Source organism: Aphis gossypii, chromosome 3, assembly GCF_020184175.1.
Source record: "Aphis gossypii isolate Hap1 chromosome 3, ASM2018417v2, whole genome shotgun sequence".
Classification (NCBI taxonomy): Eukaryota; Metazoa; Arthropoda; class Insecta; order Hemiptera; family Aphididae; genus Aphis; species Aphis gossypii.
The window spans coordinates 45,927,320-45,951,255 of NC_065532.1; the positions used below are offsets into that span (position 1 = coordinate 45,927,320).

At 25.8% G+C, this 23,936-nt stretch overlaps 1 protein-coding gene across 2 annotated transcripts in view; it reads left to right on the top strand.

The window, feature by feature from the left end:
• The window catches only part of LOC114124534 (dopamine receptor 2), a 120,773-nt gene that overhangs the window by 88,825 nt on the left and 8,012 nt on the right, over positions 1-23,936 (top strand). For both annotated transcript variants that reach the window (XM_050203696.1, XM_050203695.1), the window contains exon 3: positions 1,207-1,291. In XM_050203696.1, the coding sequence (XP_050059653.1) occupies positions 1,207-1,291 (85 nt within the window). The remainder of the gene's footprint in view (positions 1-1,206; positions 1,292-23,936) is intronic.

Here is a 23,936-nt window from a genome sequence, read left to right on the forward strand (position 1 = left end):
TCTAAAACATTGGTACAACTTAATATTGTACGCGATAATTTTATTATTATATTCATATAATTGTGTATTAAGTATAAAATATAAGTATATATAACATTAATAGGTATTAAATAATTATATAATAAGTATTAATTATATATATAATAATTTAAATAAATACCTAAGTAAATTATATTTGAGCCATTTATGTTAATATTTAATTGTGGTCAAAATTATATATTTAATAGGTATAAATATGCTTATTAATTTTTCTTGATGTTATTAAATTACCAAATACCTTGAAAATATTTCATGGTTTCAATGTGTCAATATTTTTCGTAACTCTTTTCTTGAGTACAATGTTTTTGAAAATGTTATTTTAATATTAAATGACGCAATATGAAGTAAAAAAAAAAAAAAAGAAACGATAAAATGAGAAAACATTAAATTATTATAATAAATTATTTTCTAAGCAATTAACAAAAAGAATTTAAAAACACTGAAAAAAGGTAAAGAGTAGCTTTAAGTATATAATAAATTGTAGGTTTAGTCAAAAAATGTTTTTAACATAATTATTTTTTTTCATTATTATAGTCTATTACTGAATTAAAAAAAAATACCAGCATAAAGGTGACGCTCTGCTATAGTGCTGTACTGTAGGTATCGAATGCAAATAGTCATGGATGTGTTAGATTTGTCGATGATCAACTATTGCCAATCTGATAAAATATTTCATGTTTTTAATCATTCAATAATAAATCATAATTTCTATAGTAATGGTGCCATTATAATATGCTCTGTTTACCGAGAGACCAGGACTACTTCGCGCATACTACTGGCGGAAATACAGGTGCTCCATCAAAAATTCCCTTTTCGCGATTAAAACTATTTTATATACTTGTGATGCGGAATGTGTTCGAACACGACATTTGGATCGCAATCACTACAATAAAACATAATACTGTAAAACTTACCCTCAATCCAAAGCAACAAGTGATGAGTAGACGGCCCGTAGTCGTTAAGTGTTGTAGTGGTGGAGAACGACAAGTTTTTGTCCGCTGTGCAGTCCTGGTCTCTCGGCGAACAGAGTATAGTACCAATCGGCAAAAAATGTAACCAACATTCGTATATTTAATATCGAACAGTTTGTTTATACTTTATATGTATATGTATACAATAATAAGCTCTATTAAACAAATTAAATTGATTAAATATTCATTTTTCTAGGGCATATGGTCGAATATTGTGTGTATGCTGTCCTAGAAAAGTACGAAGAAAATATCGAAGACCTCTACGCTACAGGTCCAGTCAAGTGAGTATTATAGATTCATATTAATAATCATTGATACTATAAAGATATAAGTAGTACTAAGGTAACCCATTTATATATTGTAAAAAAATATTTGGTAAAAAAATTACTTTTATTATTGTGTTACTAAAAAAAAAAAAACAAAAACAAAAATCGATTTCCTACAAAACATAGACAAGGAGACAACCAATTCAAAAATGTTTTCAAAATTAAAATTGGACAACTGGAAGTATATTTTTTTTTACTTTCGCTTATTGGTCTAAATGCACACAAAAACGACCCGCTTTCAACAGCCTTAACTAATAAGACTAAATTTGAATCACTATAATATTATTATTATTAAATTTATTAAACACTGCTAAGTATGTACGTTGTCCGTGATAAATTTTCCGTCATTAGACAACAGCATACGTATTTTCTGTACAACCCACGCTATTGTTTACTTGCGGAGCCGTGTCGAGAAGTTCGATTCATCGACCGCATCCCACAGACCATTTTCCGATTGCCCGAGCGGACACATATACATAATATTATTATCGTACAGCTGAAATCTCTTCAGCCGTTCACCCTTCACTTCACACGTTATTATCAAACCTACATAAACTTAATTGTTAATGATAAAATGACGCAATCGCAAGAACGCAGTGTTTCCGATCGCCAACTATATCAATTCGTTTTTTGTATGCTATAAAAGGTATGTAAGTAGGTAGATATATAAATATATATTACCTATAACTATTTCAAGTATCTCCATCAAGAGATCTTTTCATTCTATTATTTAACGTAACTTTTTTTTTTTTTATCAATTAAACGCGTTATTTATAGGTAATGCGTGAAATAGATATGGTATACAAAAACGTTTGTAAAAAAAAAAATATTTTTTTTGGATGACTTAACCTGAACACCTAAACTAAAATAAATTAAAAATAAAATGAACATTGTAACATTAATTTATGGCCCTATTTCATCGAGAATGAAGAATATAGAAAACGAACTCATTATCAATGTGTTTTTGAAAAGTAAAAGATTATAATGGGTTGATTGTGTGTGTTTATATCTATAGATAAATAAAACACAATTTTTATTAGGATACTTCATGAAAAGGGCCCAGAGCTAGGTCATCTAAAACTAAAAAAGGCAGAGAAAGTGAAGACATATCTTCCACTCACATCAAGAACAAGAATAAAATACAGCATAGTTAGACAAAGATGGAGAGGAGTAAAGGTATTAAATATCCTTCGTAGACAGAAAAAGCTGAAAAAAGAAAAATGATGACAAATATATTGCATTAAAATGATAAAGCATTATTAAACCCAAATATTAGTATTGTCAATTATAGTATATTTTAATATATTTTTTTATTAAGTTCGTTATTTTTCACTTTCCCTTGGAAATTTCTGACTACACAACTGATAATAATAACGAGGAAGTCAGAAAAGGTAGACATATAATTTACATCATAAATTACTTATTTAAAATAATTATTAGGTACCCAAAAATACATTAGTTCTAAAGTAACAAAAGTGTTGGTTAAGTAGTCAATTTCTACCGGTTACTCTATAACTACTATCTGGCCCTTGGGTAAACTTTAGGTGCAGCGTAATATTTACCATCTGCTGCTCTTTTTCACCATTTGTGCTTAAAATATAAAATACAATTTGATCTTATATTATTTATATATCAGCGAAAAAATATAAAACAAAAGTATAACTAAAAAGTTACTAAATAATAACACAACTTATAAATTATTAAAAAAATACATTAGTTTAGATACGGAAAGAAGTCGTAAACAAGTTATAAGATTCGCTAACCTTTTAGCATTAATGAAAATATCATTAATCTAGCCATTAAAGTCTAGGTGTATATACACACTTTATCATTATTTTGTACTTAATGTTTAGAGATTTAAGTTAATAAAAATGCAACACACTAGGTGCATGAAGAATCTCTTTAAATATATTATATTCCAATTAATCTTATTATGGAAGCAATTTTATGATACATAATATTATTATAATTATACTCTTACCAAACGTATTTGTATTTTTACTTTTCCTTACAAATTATTATTTTTATTACACACAAGTCGAACAATTGACGTCCTACCCCTTTTTAGTAAGTTTAATGTATGCCATTTTAATAAAATATTAATAAAAATTAAAATTTTAAACCTTACATATATTTAAATACTTGTTTAAGTAACTAACAATAGATGTCCTGTGTTATTACCATTGGTGGATCTTGAATGTTGTGTAATTATGAGATTATATAAAATAAAAATATGGTTTCACTTGAAAAAGAATCACTGAGGCATCTGGCTACACTCATAGTTGAGAAATCAAATTTATACACAATACATAAGGCAATATTTTCTGTGTTATAGCGGTTTTTTATTTAATGTGTATAAAAAAGTTGTTGAAGTTCGAAAAGCATAAAATTAACGAGTTTTTGAACAATAATTACTTTTTTTGAATTGAAGATTTCTAAAATAAAGAAAGCGCCAACGCTTGTGTATTATTTTCTGTATTGTGTATAAATTTGGTTTCTTAACTAAAACTGTAGTTTGAATGGTTCTTTTTCACGTGAAATAGTTTTTACAAACAATTTGCGAGTGATGGTGTCCTCTTTGTAGAATGGCACTATATTATGAAATTATTGTATTGTCATGATTTATTTGATCATGTAACAATATTAGTACTTAAGATATATGAAAGAACGTTTATGTTAACATTTTCTAGTCAGCTTTTAACTTGTTAGTACATTCATTTGATAGAGATATTATACCTATATAATCTAACCTATAACTAAACTACCCAAAGTGGCTTATGGTAATAACAAAAACTACCCGATTAAGGAATACTGCCTATGATCTGCCATGCAGTCGTCGTTTTCAAAGGATGTCAACTCGGAACAAAATAAACACACGGGTGTTTACCTTCGGTGACAACAGGTGCGTGTTCGTTTGTAGCGTATGGACCAATATTATAAACGTACATGTACCTATAATACACAATTTTAAACATTTAATGATCTTCGCTAATTTTGTCAATCAGCGTGTGTAATTTTTAAAAATAATTAAAATGTATTTATATAGCTTAATGGTATTTGTACTAAATTGTTATTATTTTGTATTATAATAGTGATTTATAAATTAAAAATACTGATTACAATGTAGAAAAATATTTTTGAAATGCCTCTATTCATCATTATAAATATAAAAAAAAAATAATTAAAAAAAAAAATGATAAGGTATTAATAATAATATGTTCATGTTATATTTATGTGAAAATCTTTTTTACTAAATCACAAAAAAAATAATGATTACACGAGGGTAACACGTTAAGTATGGATTATCCTATATACTCTATATTATACCTATTATTATACATTATAAAATAATATAAAATGGTACATCGGTGTGAATTTGATTCCGGGCCACCGCACGTACCGCAGCGTTTCACTTGATTACATTATTGGATCGTATCGCTTTCAACAAATAATAATCATAATAATAATATTGTCGATAGGTGACGTCACACTGCAGCTTTATCCACTATCAAATGTATATTTCATGCGTCACGCACAGTTTCTGCACTGCAGCAATTACTCCAATAAATCCACACACAGGAGAGAGGGGTCGATCCAGACGGTATACCTATCGAAGACCTATAAGCAATAATTTATCCTTTATAAGTCTATAATTATTATCTATCCCTGTATAATATACGGACTTAGGCAAAATAACGGATTTATAATGTATATAAATTTATATATAAACACAGTGAAGTTTCAGGTATGGGTTCAAGGGTATGGGATGGAAACAGGCGCCTCTTGCAGGCCTAAGCTAGGATTTTATATAAATACAGCAATTATGCTTAAGCCATAATTCTTTTAAAATATAAGTAAAACTCCAGAGCTGGTTGCCGGGTCGTCATCATAAAAAAATTGAATTAAAATGAACTTAGGTTCAACGCTATTTTAAAATTGTTTTTCCGTTTATTACTTTAATTTGTATACACCTATTACCTATGTATAATGCGTAATTAATGAAACTATAAAACAATTTATTTAATTCTACCATTTTATAAAAAGTACATAGGTCGTTATTTCCTAATGGAAATCAAAAGCTGAGTCATATAATTTTTACAAACAGGTATCTACAAAAAAACAATTATTTATGACTCAATGAGTATCTCTTTAAGATCCTAATAACTTAATTTAAGCTCTATAAATTTCAACTGTCACTAAAATAAAGAATTCGTATTTATTTTTTCAAGACATTTTACAAGAATAATACGTCATTATTATATATGAAATAAATAATTTTACAACTGTATCAGGATAAATTTTAATAAAATAAACGATTATAACAATATGTTAAAAAGAAAATATTAATGTCAAGTACAAAATTATTTAATATAACCAGTAAGAGTATAGAACTTAAGAATAATTCTAAAATATATTCTTTAGAAATAATAATATAAACATGTATTTGTATTTACAATACTTTTTTTTAGTGCGAGTTTTACTCAAATCCCACTGCTGACACCCTAGAGACAGTCGTTCCTTATTTTATGTTGTAAATTCGGCCAAACAAATATATAAAGCAAAAATCTAATAAATATTTTATATCTTTGGCGAATTTTTTTTTTTTTTTTTAGATTCTGAGTTAAGCGATAAATGTATTGGTTTTATAAAAATGTGTTTTTTTTGTCTGTCGTAAATTTGATGAGCAGTAAAAAATGAGAATAAATTTTTGACATTTTTAGGTGGCTATTAGAGTATTAGAACAGCTTATGAGAAATCTTAATTTAAATTTAAGTTTTAAGAGCAAGAATAAAACCAAGGTATTTTATTAACAATTATAATAGTGAAAAAATTAAAAATTGAATACATTTTTAAAAACATAAAATAATAAAATAATATTTTTTTAAATAAATATGTATTTATATTATTATATTGTATATTCGTATATTGCAAGTATATTTTTATAAAAAATAAGCAATATATGCATTATTAACAAAATATTTATCAAGTTTATTCTAAAAATATTCAATCATATTTTTAGCGTTTTAGTATCTAGGGACATTGTGACAAATAAAATGCAAAAAAAAACGCAAAATATTTTTCATAATTATGTTTTTTCATCGCTGTTGAATAACATAATATCATATTATATTATTAAAATTATTGATATTGTTTATACATTTCACGTATAAAATATTAATGAACATAAAAATGAAATCACAATTTATCTGATTAAATAAATGTATAAAATACAATTGAATTTCATATTTTACTTTAAAAACATGAAAAATATTGAATTAAAATTCTCAAACACTATAATTTATCATATTAAACTTTACTAAATAAATAAATTAAAAATAAATTTATTAGGTATTTTCATTACATTGTATTAAAAATCAAACAAAAATAAATCATCTACTTACTAACTATAAATTACTGAGTCTAAATTAATATTTTATTATATATAGGTATATATTATATAATTATAGGGCTGGAATTTTAAAGCATAATTTAAAAGCAACTAAAAAAGCACATGATTGTTTTTAAATAGCAAAAAAGAAGCATACTTATTAAAAAGAAAAAAAAGCATGACTAAAAATTAACACGAACTAGCTATAAAAATGAATAAAAAAAATTATAAAATTAATTACCATGTATCTCTCTAAATTTACTGTAAAGAAATTGACTATATATTGTCCGATGGACATAGAAAACAACTCTCTACATCCACTAAATTGATCGGTAGGTACATACTTCATACAAGAGGTTTCAAATCACAACACTAAATCTTAAATTTTGAAACGGCCGATATCGATGTTATAGGCATACTGACCGTATAGGTATTGCTGGTTATAATATTAGATCTATAATCTATACATTTAATAAATTTATAAACAAGTCGATGACGAAAACAATAATAATCGAATATTCCGCATTCTGGGTTTTTACGTTTCTTATTAATTCAATTTTTTATTACTGCTATTATAGTTATATAGTAAATATACAAAAATTACACAACTAAAATAACTGAAAAAAGAAAAAAAAGCATTTACATTAAAAAATAGCTGAAAAAGCAAAAGTAAATTAGTTTATTTGGAATCAGAATGACGTAAAACGAATTTATAAATAAAAATAAGATTTTTATCTCATATCTAAAAAAAATCATATGCTTTAAAATCCTATCCCTATATATAACTATAGTCTATAAGCAGTTCCAATTAAATAGTCATGTTATGATTTCATAACCGATCGAATACCTAGCATTATTTTTGAAACCCAATTATTAGCTCTGAAGATTGACGAATTAAAAATAAAAATATTATGCTCTAATTCACAATTCACTCAGTGTCGTATCCAAATTGAAATCAAAAATACTAATGGCTTTAAAAATCAGTAACCTCATTTCCAAATCCAATAAAATAATACGTTTTAAATTAACTCCGAGAACATTGACTTGTTTTGTCAATTTCTCAAGTCAAATTTAGATTTTGAACAATAATTAATAAACAAAATTTTCATTTTTATTCTTAAAAAAGTTGAATTTAAATGAAATAATAATAAAATAACGTAAAATGTATAATATAAACTGTAAAGTACGATATTATACTTTGCAGATATTTCGTTATTAACAAATGTTAATTTTTTTTAAACATGACGAGTTAGTTTTCGAATATTATATTTGAAAATATAATCAATTTGTATTAATTATCTGCAGTTGAGAGTCTAATTATTTGTATTTGAATTACGCAAGATTCTCAACTGACTTCATTTATATGTATTCTTGTAAAATATGTCTATACTTGTATATTAATTTGTAATCTACTGAGTAACACTGTAACAGCTGTTTAGAATCATAACTAAAGATCGATTAAAATACGATTGAACGTTTATTATTCACTAAATTCGTTTGTACATTTCCTAATCATTAACGTAAATATTGAAGTTTTAAATCGCATTGATATTTCGTAAATATTTCTATACTTTACATTAAATTTAAAAATTAAATAACAATAATATAAAATAGTAAATTCAACTCCGTGCAAAACTCTCACACAAAGAAAAGGTAAACATATGAAAATGATTGATGTCTTTCAAAAGATCGAATTATTGAGACTGGTAAAAATACTACAAATCTCTTTGTTGAAATCATCTATAGGTTCACTTCAAAACCACGCGAATAGAGATTTTCTCCGAGTTTCTGATACTTATCCGTCTAGTACGATGGATATATATCATTTTGAGATGTTTTTATACTTTAAATACATTATGACATTACCTAAGGCAACCTTCGTAGGTATATGAAAATGTTTCACTAACAACATCGCATGCGCTCTCTACCTAAACAAAATGTATTACTCTTACTGGGGCATAGCTAAAATATATTATGTATAGTTAGATAAAAATTTAAAATGTTTAAATATACATTTTTATTATCTCATTTTCACTAAATATTGATTTTTTTATTATTTTTTTTTTTTTTAACACATTTACAACACTTCATATTATTCATTATTGCTAATAACATTAATTATAAGTTTGTATATTTCCGATTGCTATTAATCTTTAAAATATACAATTCACTATTGTGAACTACCTTAAATGTATAATTTATTAATATTTATTTATATACATTATACTATAATTATTGATAAATAAATTTTTTTTTTAAACAATTTCTTTTAATGATATAAATTTATTTTTTATTCAAATAACTAATACTATGTTTTGCTGTTTTGCTGTAAATTGTTAAGTAGATCATTTTTTTGAAAATGTTAACTTATTTAAACCAAAGTTCAAAAGAGTAGTTTGTGATTATGAGTTTTTAAAATGTTTATACAAAAGATAATATACATTTTAAATGTATGTTATATTTCATCTAGAACTTTTTATATTCAAACAATTTTTCTAATTTTTAAATGTTAATAATAATAATTAATAATCAAAATTCTATAATTCGCAGATAACCATCAATCTATTATCCTTAACAAAGTTGAAGAATTTGAAAATTCTTGTTAGAATTCCGATTTAAGTACAACACTCTCATAAAGTCATCCGTTTAACGATTGGTATCACCACAGGACACTCTTTAAATGATTTGAATAATTTAAGCTTTTAAAAACATTGTTTTCAAGTATACATAAAAATTTGAATAATCAGAAGTTCAATAAATTCATTATTCAAATAAATTATGGTTTCGAGCATGATTGGTTAATCACCCTATGTATGTACTTACATTTTACGTATGTATATCGTGTGATTAATCAAATGTTCCATTGTCATTTATTATTAATTGTTTTATTACAACAAAAGTATAAGATTTAATATAATTTATATTATTAATATACTTGAGTAATCTTATAATCTTCATAAGCGCAATCATAGGACATAGAGGGATCCTAAACCTAAAGGAGACTTAAGCATTCCCAAAATTATTCACCAACTAGATTTTTATTCTGCAATCGATTGTCTATTAAGACGTGTTCGCATAGCCATGGACAACATTTTTCCTTAAAGCTATACATTTTTACTTTTGGTTCGGATAATGATTTAATGATGAATAATAATAACAACGTATTATTGTAGCTGTATTATACTTTACAAACAAAATCCAACGATAAACAACTGTCTTAATTATTTTTTTTTATGTTCGGAGAGATCCATAATCTATAAATGCTACTTATTTCAACGATTATGGTTAGGTTAGGACATCGTTACATAATATGTGTTATCCGTGAGCATACAATATTGTTCGTGTACAATTACACAGCTATAAAATATTATTTTGATTACGAAAATTTAAGGTGATTCGATTAAATCTATAATAATGAGGTTGCGTCTATGATTGTCGGCGTTTTACACGAGGATTGTCTGGATTTATTATTGTTTAGCGATAAAATATTGCATTAAGTCAACGTCATCGTTCAAGTTTAACCGAAAAAAATAATAATAACGACAAAATCAAAACGATCATATTATGCCCTACTTGTACACACATCCTGAAGCGACTCAATAATAATAATAATACTATACCCATATATAGTATAATATATAATGGTATAATATACACATACAATATAAATCGAATTGGAAATAAATTCGCATGCGGTCGTTTACAGCCGCGGTGTCGATGTCATAGAGGAGCCATCATACATACTATATGTACATAATATAATATACTTTTTATGTATATTATAACGTGAAAATGGATACGCACCTATACCACAAGTGTCGATTTTAAAAAGCAATTTCCCCAGCCACCAAGAGCAAGTTACCTGCTATATTATAATAATATATCTATTATTATCCTTGTATATATCTACACACACACACACACACACACACACACACACACACACACAAATATATAAATAAACGGTTAAAATATACATTTTCGTCTCTCAATAAACAGATAAATATATCAATTTCTAAAATGCGTGCGTAAATATAATAACGACAAACGATTTTCTTCCACGAACGACTAAACTTTATTTTCCGATCAGAAATGCGCTAAATTAATTTTAAAACAATCGGCCAGGCGTCTTTAATTTGTCGACGCGTATTATTTATTCGGATAGGTATATTACATCGCATTACATCAATAACAATTAAAATGTGTACCCACACGAGTCTAATATGTATATGGTTTTGATTACTAACTGTATGTTAGTAACACAAACAACGATTCAAATAGAAAATTCCACTAAAACTTTCCAATTGTTTAAGTTTCTTAAGAACACAACCAAAAAATTAAACAAGAAATTGAAAACAAAACCGATTTCGAGAAATACGATTGACAAAATGTATTTGGAAGTTTTTATTTTTTTTATGTATCAAAAGGTAAATAAATATTTTCAACAAATTGCTTGAAAATAAATTATACACATTAAACATTAAATATTCGGTAATTATTGAAATGTATCCTACGTGTTGTATGTAAAACAATACAGACAGTACCTACTTTTTTAACAATTTAAAATTTAGTAATTTTAGATCATTTATTATTATTATTATTATTATTCAATAAAAATTAAATTATTATCAACTATAAATTGACACCTGACAAACTATTTTTAACATTTTATTGTCTGTAAATAAATGAACAATACTTTTATTTTTTGTAGAACCCACGCTTTGCTTTGAATCTAATTTATAATTTAATTCGTTCTAAAAAAGCGTTTCAATTTAAATGCTGTATACATAATAATATTTCAAAAACTGCACCTCAAATTAAATGGTTTTTGAATGAATTAATATTTCTTAGCTATTTTTATAAAAAAAAATGTTGAGGTTTTTAAAATATTATTAATTATTTTTTCCATAAATACGACTTTAAATCTATTGATTAAAACAATAAGTAAATTTAACATAAATGTATTAAAAATAAAAAAGTATTTCTGGTTGATAAACATCTAAGCCTGGATACCACAGGTACTTCTTAAAATATGCTGAAGTACTGTACCTATAGTATACAAATTATTAACTGAATTATTTTCAAGTATTGGTCATGAGTTTATAACAGTAAACTATTGATTAGAGATAATTTAAATTAGGTACCTGTAAGTGAGTATAAGTTTGTATATTATTTTAAGTTATTGATTTTAAATTCCACGCCATTATATTTAATTCAAATCTGAAAGACTAAAAAAACAAGATATTAAAAAGAGCTTAAGATATATATCAATGTTTATAATGTTTTTTAACTAGCCAATATTATGTATATTAACCAAATATTATAATATTTTCAAAGCTTACTTATGATTTAATGTTTCTTTGAAGCTTTAAACACACACAAAACTTGTGGTGTACTAAAGGAATTATATTTCATAAGTCGTATCTGTCTGCAATAGTCGTGCGCATTAATATTGTGTAGCTCGTATAATGAATGGTACAAAATCAAAACGATTCGAACATTGATCCGTTGGTTTATTTTTGACGTAATCACAATGCATACATCATACATTCGTTCACGATATACCTATGTATAAACCTATATAAATCTGTTTAGTCGTTTGACAACAACAATATACATATCGGTTTTTGCGATATACTTACTATATTTTAATATCGATTTGAAGTCCATCTGTTGCTTAGGTCCCCACGGACTTTAGACTAGGCACAATGGGTTTCAAAATTGATGTGCGAAATTCAACAACACCGTCCTAACTCGCGGTAGGTATAGTTTCGCACAGATTATCGTTTATGTTTTCAGAAAACGTTCTCGTCCGTCGTAAAATTTTACCGGCCAACCGGTGCATGCGCCGCGGTTGGTGGTAGACACACTGTTTTATTTATATGCCCCCCCCCCGCTTTACGTACCCTTCATTCGGTAATCCGGAAGTAATTTCGATTTTTCACGACGACGAGACTTCGTACGGCGCAACGTAATTAAGATTAGAAACAATATAATATATTAATAGCTGCTGCTGCTGCTACACGTCACCGACCGCCCCCGTTAAGTATTATATCGTCCGAATTGTGTGCAAATTTAATACGATGAGTAGACCAAGGCGATGTGCACATACAACCGCAACAACCCGCACACCGGCACACTCGATTGTGTATTTATCCGCAGCACTTGTCCTCGAGTCCAACAGCCCTCATCGCCGTACTTTATCGATTGAGTGGACGAGCACTGAACTAATCCGTCGGGACCGTTGTTGGAAACTCTTCAGTCAGCGGATCGTCCGGCGTAGCGGCGGTTAGACGGACCAGGAATTTGATAGTAGTGAGTGGACGGAGGAGACGTGAAACGATAAACACGACAGACTGCAAGGTATATACTTATATAATACCCTTTCAAACGGTGCTTTCCCATAACTCGTCAAACATTCTCAATGACGTGTTGCGACTTCGAAACACTCGACCGCCCCTAAATATTGTAGTGTTTGCCTTTGAAAATACGTAAAATTACCTTATCCTGGCTTTTACCGCCAATCGGAACGTATTATTATTATTCGCATAGCTAGTACAGTTCGTAGTACACCTTTTACCAAACTTTATAAGTTTCACCTTTTTACCTTTTTAGCGGTAAAAGGTCTATTGCCATACTATATTGGACTACTAACTACTTATATTATATTATAGTATTTATTAGTGTCCGGAACTTGATGATCTAAAAATATATATAAAAAAAATGCACGAAGAAAATGACATGAAAAAATTTATATTTTACTGTAAAAATTGATAATAAATAATAAATGAAAAAATATAATAAACATTGTTTTAATACAAATTATAATTAAAAATTAATTAAATAAAACTATATTATATTATCTACTCCGATTAATTTTTATTTTGATATTAGGTATCTAGTTTTAATAGTTAAAAAATGTACGTTAAAAATTAATAAAAATGACTACACAGAACTTTACACTCTATACAGTAGACACTATCAAACTAATAATGTTGTCGAACTCAAATTAAATGAGAAACGGAGACATAAAATTATATCAAACACGGGTTTATGTCGATTACGATAGCAGATTTTAAACACATGTAGTATCTGCCTACAGTTTATTGAATAATCGTAGATCGCGAAAACAAAAGCTAAAGATAATGAACGTTAATAATCAACAAGCTAATATAATGTATTTTAATAAAATGTAACTTTCAACGATAAATGCAAATATGTTTAAAAAAAAAAAAAAAAGTACAAAAATGAATAAAATGCACCAAAAACACTAAAAAATGACCGTAAAACATAAAATCCCTAAACAATGCAAAAAGTGCAAAATAAAAACTGTACCATTAAATTCTATACTTCATAAATCAAATAGACGAGCCTTGAATGTGAGCATTAGAAAAAAAATGCAAATTCATCAAGTTCCTGGCCCTAAATTAATTAATTATTATTGTAAATTACATATGGCGTGTTATTATGAATGAGCGCACACGAAAAATCATTTAACTTTTATTATTTTATTCTGTATGTTCAATACCCGAGTTTACATCGTCAACAACGACTACAATCGTATCATAATATACGTATAATATGTATGTTACGCCAAATTTGTGAAATAGACGATTTCGTGAAATCAGAAATGTAGTTGTCGAATACATGAAATCGGTAATAATTTGGATATACAATTCACGGTATCGACGGAATATTTGATTGCGATTTCATGAATTAGTCAAACTTTTTTTCAGCTCAATGCACGAATTCAGCAACACATTATTCGATGACATTATTTTATACCTACAAGGCATGATTGGCGCGTTTACCCCCATTTTAAGTAAGTTCTTGGTATCACAACGAGCACACAGTTATCAGGTCATCTCGATAACAAATATGTTTAAATCAGTTGACGACGATAAACGATATGATGTGATATGAATAGTGGCATATAATAATAATAACAATAAAAATAATATGAGATTATTGATAATTCACTTCTTAATTTTTTTGTTTTGATTTTGATTTAGCAAAATAATTTACATACGACCCATATTGCATGTTCGATGTTTAGTCAATTAAATTTGCACGTGTTAAACCTAGTATAGTACCATATAATAGACGTGAAGTGCGAATGTTTTTTGTTGTGCACTTACGCTGTGACGTTGGTGTTTTGAAACGACGATGGATTCGAAATGGACGGCAAAACGAGATGACAAAGCTGTAAAAATTTTAACGAACGATCCTACTGTTAAAAAAAGATAAACTTTATCTAATAAAGACCGTGAGAAATATTTTGGATTTGGAAAACGACACTGACAAAGAGGTAAAGTCGAGTATAGTTTCCGATCATTCTCCTATAATGCAACGAAAGATTCAGTACCAAATTTAAAGCATCAATCAAACAAGATGATTACCAGAGGCAAAGGTGTTCTCTCAAATTCAGTGACAATGTTCTATAGTGACATCGGTAGGTCGAGAGTTTGGGGATGCAGCTAACCTTCTTTTTGTAATTATAGAAAAGAAAAGTAGAAAATTTTGGATCGAAACTAGATAAGGGGTCCTGAGCACATGGCTGGAAAAGAACAATTTATCTCCTACAAAGTATGATTCTCTGATGATCGCAGACGTCAAACAGATTAGTATTTGTTATAAGAAGTCATTCAATTAAGATCAATTGGGACGGAGCAGGAGTACCGGCAATGTAATATCGTACGAATGAACAAAAAAAAAAATGACATGTTCTGTAATTTAGCACACCACTCCGGCTAGTAGTCAAAATTTGTAATTTATTACTATCATTTTTTATATACATTTTATAATACATTTAATTAAATTATTCATCAAAAATTGATTTGATTTTCTCTTATTTTACTAAAAACGTATTACTTTTTTGTAGTTGACTATACAGTTTATATAGCTCTATTTTATCATAGCAATACAATATTTTATGTGAAATCATGAATATAACACAATATAATAAATATTAGTTTGATTTTCTTTAATAATAATGGTTCACGAAATTGATAGAATTATGTTCTTCGAATCGCCAAATTCACAAATTTAGTTTAGCATGCTGTTTGTGTTGACAATAAATTTTGTATATAATGTCAATCAACAACTAAAATATAGTATGTAGTATTCACTATTCACTATCAATTGATAATTACATTCATAAATAATTTTAATTTTAATTGAAACTTTATAATTTAATTATTCAATTTTCTTTGCTAATATTATGATAAAATAATACTATAATATTTTACAGAGGAAAAATAATATGGGAAATTGAATCAATAGTTTGAAATTTTTTTAAGCTCTTGATACTCGAACAATAAGCAAAAATAAATACAAAAAAAAAGTATAAAAACAATATAACATGTTTTATTGCTTTATAATGAAAATATTGAAAATATATACGATACTTTTTTTATTACCATTCAATGTTTGATTTAAACAAATTATTGTATCTCAACGATTAATTAAGACCTATAAATAATATAATACTTTACAGAATCAAACAAAACACATGCAAATATCATAAAGTTGATTTTTTAACCAGTCTGAAAAATAAAATTAAAGAAAGCTTTTATCATGGAGACATTTTAGAAGGGAAGAACATTACTGTAAGAAAAATTAAAATAATGAGTGGAATAAAGATTATTTAAATAAAATCTATCACGTGAAATAGAGGTACAATTAATGAGTAGATGTTGCAAATCGTATGTGTCCCATTCACAGTTAGGTAGGAATGGTAGGATACTAATACATTATTGGCTGTTATTAAGCTGCAGATTATATAAATTAAACGATAGACGATTGTGGCCATTGTGTAATCAAAGAATTTTACTATTATGCCACCCGTTATTGACCTTTAGAAATAGAAAACACGATAGTTATTATGATAAATCTTTCTCGAGAATCAGTAAGAACTTTCAGTATACAATAATTTTAACCTTGAAAATCAAAGTTTTAATGATTTTGTAAGCCGAATATCTCAAGAATTTTTTAGTTATTCTATAAATTAAACGACACGTATCTTTAATCAAAATAATTAAATAGGTATCCAACTAAATATACATATTTTCAATATATATATTTAAAATTAACTGCAACTAACGAATCAATATCGTGAAACCGTATAAAAGCATTCTATCTTATTATCAATAGTTCGAATTCTATATTGTTCAAAACAAATTTAATATTTTTTTTTTATGAAAATATAATGTAATTTTATGTATAAACTGTTATCAAATCTAAGTATACTATGATGACTATCAAATTTATTTTTGGTTTGTACATGATTCAATATTTTAAATTATTAGCACAAATCATTAAGATGATATTTTTAAATATCATTACCAAACTGCAAAATTTAAAATAGGCACCTACTAAATAATTGATAATAATGACTAAACCGAAATGTAACTACGATAAATGTTTTATGTTTTATTAAATGTAAATATTATAAATTTTTTAATTTATTCTTTATCAACATTATTTATGTTTGATATACTTACTATAACTATTTGAAATATACTTGAATAATGACAGGAACAAAGTTTTCAATATTGTGTGTTAAACTTTAAACGATTACAAGCCAAGTGCAACCAATGCAAAACATGACCGGAATGTCTGGAATTCGTCACAATTTCATATAACAGTGCAGGCGTTTGGTGTTTTGCATCAACAATTACTAAACATTAAAACATTTAATGAATCAATAGTGATCTAATGGTCCCTTAAACATCATCTAATGAACCGTGATTGGTTCATTAATAGTTTTAGTGAACCATTAAATTAATCAATTTTTTATTCGACCCGGAATATTAATGCTGCAGTATGACAAAAATAAAATAACAATTCAACGTCTTCAAATTGATTATGTTTTCATAAAATTCCGTACCCGGAAATCATATTATAATTATTATATTATATTACCTATTTAAAACATTTTATAAAGATAAACATTTATGTAGACTGCGTCGTTGTATAATATTGTATAATATAATACACTTATCACTCCTAATCCAGAGCTTGACTAATGCCTTATTCAACAATCCGTTGGATAGACTAATGGGGCTGATCAGGACGTGATAATTAACCAGTAAAAGAGGAACATATATATTTGAACCGTGTGTGTCTTACACGTACACGCTTGTAGACGTGGCATTGATAAATGGTATTTGTATGATGGTTTGTGTTTTAGAGCATGTCACGATTTTTCACTTTCAACGATATTTCTTCACGTGCGACGCGCTTAGGTGTAAAGACTTATGATAAGCTATTTGATGTTAGAATATCCCGAGAATAGAACTTTTGTATTATAATATTATTCTTTATTTACTGGCTAAGTTACTGTCGTTATATTTTACACGCGTAATTTTTTAATTCGTTGTTTTAAACCGAGTAATTAAATTTTATCCCTCGTTTTTTTTTTTTTTTTTTAATCATAATTTTGTTATAATAATTAATAATTTTACCATTTCCAAGAATTAATATCATATACTCAACAACTTTTTTATTTATTTTCATAAATAAACATGTAGTTTTATTTTTATCATACTTTTAATACCAACTTCTCAGTAGAAAAAAAGTTACTTGGAATATGAAAAATAAAAACGAGAATAATCCCAAAATGTAACGACCATGTCCAATCAATGGACCTGCCTAACTACTTTAGCTTTAATTTTTATTATTTTCGTAAACATTGCTTTGACATTTCGATATAATACTACGCAACATTTAAGATGAATTTTAATTAAATGTATTTTCATTTTTTTTTTTTTAATGCACTTTTTTTAGTTTTTTAAAACTATTTGTCAGACGAAATACAGAACCTAAATTATAATTATTATTATAATTGTAATAAAATTTAACTTGAAAATAAATTGACGTACTAATTTATTTTCCTACAATTAAGTTAATTTATATTTTAGTTGAAGTTAAATGTATATGACTTACATTTCACTTATTAATATATTTTTTTAGTTTGTTAAAAAAATATAATAATACAAATTTATGATACACCAAAATAGTTTTAAATGTTTTATGTGTTGATCTAAATGTTCTTAAACTAAGATATTTAAAATTTTGTTTGTGTTTAAAGTTAGCATATTTTAAGAGTAAAGATAAATAAACTCTCCAAATTCAATTTAAGTGATGTTGTAGCACCCAAACTTTAATTTACGTTCTGTTTGTATACGTTACATTATATCACGTTGATGGAATTTATTTGATTTAAATATTAATCTAATCCATTTTTAAGACTTTATTTTATTTATATATTTGTTTAAAATCACAGAGTTAACTAAATACTAATTATATTTAAGTTTAAATATGGTTTTATTTCTTTCAAAATTATGAAATCAATGTGCAACTATAGGTTATTTGTACGATTTTATATTGCATCTAAATATAATATATATAGGTACATAACAATTAAATACCTATATCAAATAACAATCAGTTTAATCGAAATCGTGTAATTAGTAACTCTGTTCATTAAAAAGTTGTTTAATAATATTAACCGTTATGTATTGTATGCTGCACTATAATACTTGACATTTATTCTGTATTCGATTCTGTTGTATTTGTTGTGTATTGGATATTACTGAAATACCTAATATAAGCTAAAAAAGCAATAAAAGCAATTGCTATGGCATCAATTAAAAGCGGGAACTACAACAATTTAAAATGAACTAAATTTTAATTTTATGAATAAAAATTTGAGCTTTTTAACAGTTATGAAAAAATTAACATGGCACTAAGCATTTTTTTAAATTATTATTCCAATTATTCTAATTAGAACAACTTATGTAATAAATTTCTTGTATTCAATTTTCAAGTAACAGATAATAACATTTTTAACTAAACTTAAGTAAATTTGTAGATATTAGTGAATTTTATGAATTTTGTCAACATTTTAGTTTCAAACGATTGAACCTATACAAAAAAAAAAGAGTAGAATAGGAGATTCTACACTTTTCAGTGCTCAAGTCACTCGAAGTCTAAATCCAGCATGACTATTCCATCTTGAGCAACTTTACATTTTGAATTTCTAGTAATTGTGGTCGAATGTCTACTGTTTAGTAAAGATTGATCGCACTGACCACTGACCACTGTTCTGTAGGTAAAGAGACGGAATAGTATTTTCTCAGGAAGTAGCACGATTTTTCGTATCGTCGGGGGGTTGGGCGTAAAAATGAAAAAGATTTTCGATAAATGTGATGGTACTCCAATAAGTCTGCTTAATGGCTTTTGTCGGAATGGGATACCATTTGTATTGGACACCAAATTGCTCCTGTTGAAACATTGTCACGCAACGATTGAAATACTATAAAAACACCATATACCTCATACAGCGTAGCTGACATTTGTGTTTGTCGTATATTAAATCACGAGTGGCCATTCTGAAAACAAAAATAAAACAATATCACGAGAGTCAATATCTTATATGTTGACCAAATTAAAGTAGTTGCGAGTAACAATATATTTTCAATAAATTGGATTTACATCAATATTTTAGGCGCGCAATTAACACAATGATAATATCATAATCTCAAAACTTCAATACTCAAATAAGTTAGCGGATTAAACTATCATTTAGAGTTTACCCACAAAATACATTTTAAAATTCAAAAATGTATTCACTACTAAATTATGGATTAATTATATTCAATATTGTCTAATAAATTATTTTATGAATTTCATTATTTTTATATAGAATCGTAAGAATACTTTAAAACCACTCTATTTTTTGTAATTTAAAAACGTGTATTGCATGTCAATAATACATGATAATATATTATTTATTTATACACGTTGGTTAATAGGAAATATTTTCTTAGTATACTATTATATTTTTTGCTTCCTTGAAAATCTAAATACACAAATTATATGAATTATGGTAATATGGTTTTCCCAAATTCATACTACAAACATTGTGGAAACTATATAAACAGTAAACACTCATTATTTAATGTCCAATATTGTAGTGAAATGCAGTTCGAAAGACACTTAAGTCTATAATAATATTATAACAATAAAATTAAATAAATATTTCTCATTTATATTTTTACCGTTTTTGATCTCTAATAGTTAGGTACAAACCAATTTTATGTTGTTAGATTTAATATTACAATGAATAATCTTATTACCAAACAAGGTATAAATATTAAAAAATTATTGTATAGAGTATTTCATACGCTTTTATAGAAAATATTTATATTTTAAAAAGTTGTAATTTATATACGATTATAATGCCTATACTTTAATCATCAATAAATAATAATATAAATATGAAAAGTTAGGGTTTTTGGATAAAACAAAAAATTATTTCTTTAATTTGATAAACAAAATTAAAAAAAAAAATTGTTCTTTAAATAAAATTTATAATACCAATTACAAATAATTAGGCATCTCAAAACATTTATATTAATTTCTTTGGTAAACATAAATAGTTTTTAATTACATAAAAGTGGATTATTATATAATATAATACAAATATCCACTGCTTTTGGTTAAATTAATCTATTAGTGTTAGTAAAAGTACCATACAATTATAATTTATAATATTAATAACGAGTACTGACACTATAAAAATAAAACTGTATAAAATAACAAATTTAAATTAATATTTTGTAATATATAGGTTTAATATTTCTCAAAGGTTCACGATAAAACTATTCATGTTTTAAAAGTATAATGAAATCTATATAAACCTATAATTTCTTTCTAAATGATTAAGAAATGATAATATCTGAATATTATAAAATTCTATGATTAATGAGCATTATTAGTAACAAAATATTGAATATCATATTAAAATGAGAAGAACATAATTTTATAAAAAAAAAAAATTAAAAGAATAAAAATAAAATAAGAAATAAGAATAAAATTCTATCTTTAAATTATAATTTTAAGTTTTTATTTTTTTTTTTTTATGACACCATACATTTTTAATTTAATATTCGTTGATAAAATATTTTTTGAGAGTTAAATTTTGTTTAAGTGATTAAATTATTATAAATATTTAAAGTTTAGATTTGTGAAGTGTAGTAGCGCAGACGCACAGTGGTACCCTGCGAAATTTTGGTTCTCTAAATCACTAGTCCAAACTTTAAATAGGTGTAACAAATTAGCGTAGTATAATTTATATTCTCATTTACCTATATATTTCAAACTAAAACTCAGAAATTATATTATGAATCCTCTCTTTTTCACTTAAATTCCCTATTTAGTTTATAGGTATCTACTTAAAAACTGACAAATAATGAATTTAAAATAAATATGCATTTAAATTAATGATATTTTAAGTTAAACTAATAACCCATTACACTAATGGGTGTATGAAAATATCACTTTATCTATATAGTATTATTAACAAATAGGGCTCGGATTTTAAAGCATAATAAGCAACTAAAAAACAAACGATTATTTTAAAAAAGCAAAAATTAAGCATATTTATTTTTTAAAAAAGCAGAAAAGCATGACCAAAAATCAACATGAAATAGTTATAAAAATAAATACAAAAATTTGAAGTATTAATTTAAATAAAAAAAGAATTATTACAGTGTGTTTTTCTAGATTTGTAGTAGTGAAACTGACTCTATTGTCCGATAGAATGTTTTTATACGTAGAAAACGAATTCTCTAAGTTCACTGAAGTGATCGGTGCATACTTCGTACAAAAGGTTTCAAACTAAAACACTAAATCTTAAATTTTGAAATGGTCGATATCGATGTTAAAGGCATACTGACCGTATAGGTACTGCTAGCTATAAGTAGATCGATAATCTATACGCGTTTAATATATTTAATAAACAACCCGATAACGAAAACAATAATAATCGAATAATCCACATTCTGGGTTTTACGTTTCTTATTAATTCGATTTTTTATTATTAATATAGTAGTATAATAAACATATAAAAATTTTACAACTGAAACAACTGAAAAAAGCAAAAATAAATTGGTTTATTTGCAATCGGATTTTCTCGTGTATTATTAATCCTAGAAATGAAATATTTGGTACTAACTAGGTATTTTATATACTATTAAATTTATAAATATCTGATATTTAAAAAAAATGTATGTATATAATATATGATGTTATTATATTATAAACGGGTCTAATTCGAATTTTTTTATTGTATAAGCCATAAGGTATCAAACTCTTTCATAATATATGAAAATGAATTTTTTATACATCCCGTTCTACCTATAAAAAAAAATCAAAAATTAGGTATTTCAAAATTAACATCAAAAATATCTATATATTTAATGTTTACTTTAAATTTTACCCTAAATATGGAATAATGTGTAAAATGATAATTATAAAAACACTTTTATTGTGTAGATACTATGTGTAATAAATAAAACACATATAACATAAAATATTTCATCAATCATTTGGTGCATTATTTATGTGGAACACATTAAACTACATCCAACCTCAGTTTTATTTAGAAAAATGATTTATTGTTTGCTTAATATCCCACTATCTACTATCTTGACTGATGATCTAAATAGTTTGTTATAGCAATTATTATTATTTTACATTCGAACCATATTTTTAGAGGTAATAAAATATTTGATAAGAATTTATGCATAATGTAATGACATTTAGCTAAATTTACGATTGGTATTTTTTACTAAATGTTATTTAACATGCTTTAGTTGTTTTATTGGCATGTATTGTATGAAAATATATCCAATCTATAGGATAAAAAATAGATTTTTCTAATTTACTACCACGTTTCAAGAGACCTTACATCGTATCTATAGTCGTAATAATAAATGGAACCTAGATATTTTTGATTTTAAACCTCGTTTATTTTTTATGGATGTGATAATAATTTGTATACTAACAGATAAATATGTACTCAATACTTATAAAAAAAAAAATTGTTATTTAAAAATAAATTATTCAGTAAAACTGATTTATTTTTATAATATTTTTAAATAAATTGTCATTAATAATTGAATAACTATTATTACTTATTTTTTTTTTTTTTTTTTTGACTACTCTATTTCATTATTCGTTACATTTAAGAATCTGTTTTTTCGTATAACACATATATGTTTTACTTCAAAAAGTTATAATTTATTTAAAATATTCCATTTATATCGTAAAATACATTGTTTAGATAAATTAAATACTAATACTAAATACTCTCCTGTAGAGCTTCGAATGTTACAATTACTAAATATAATTTAATACAAAACA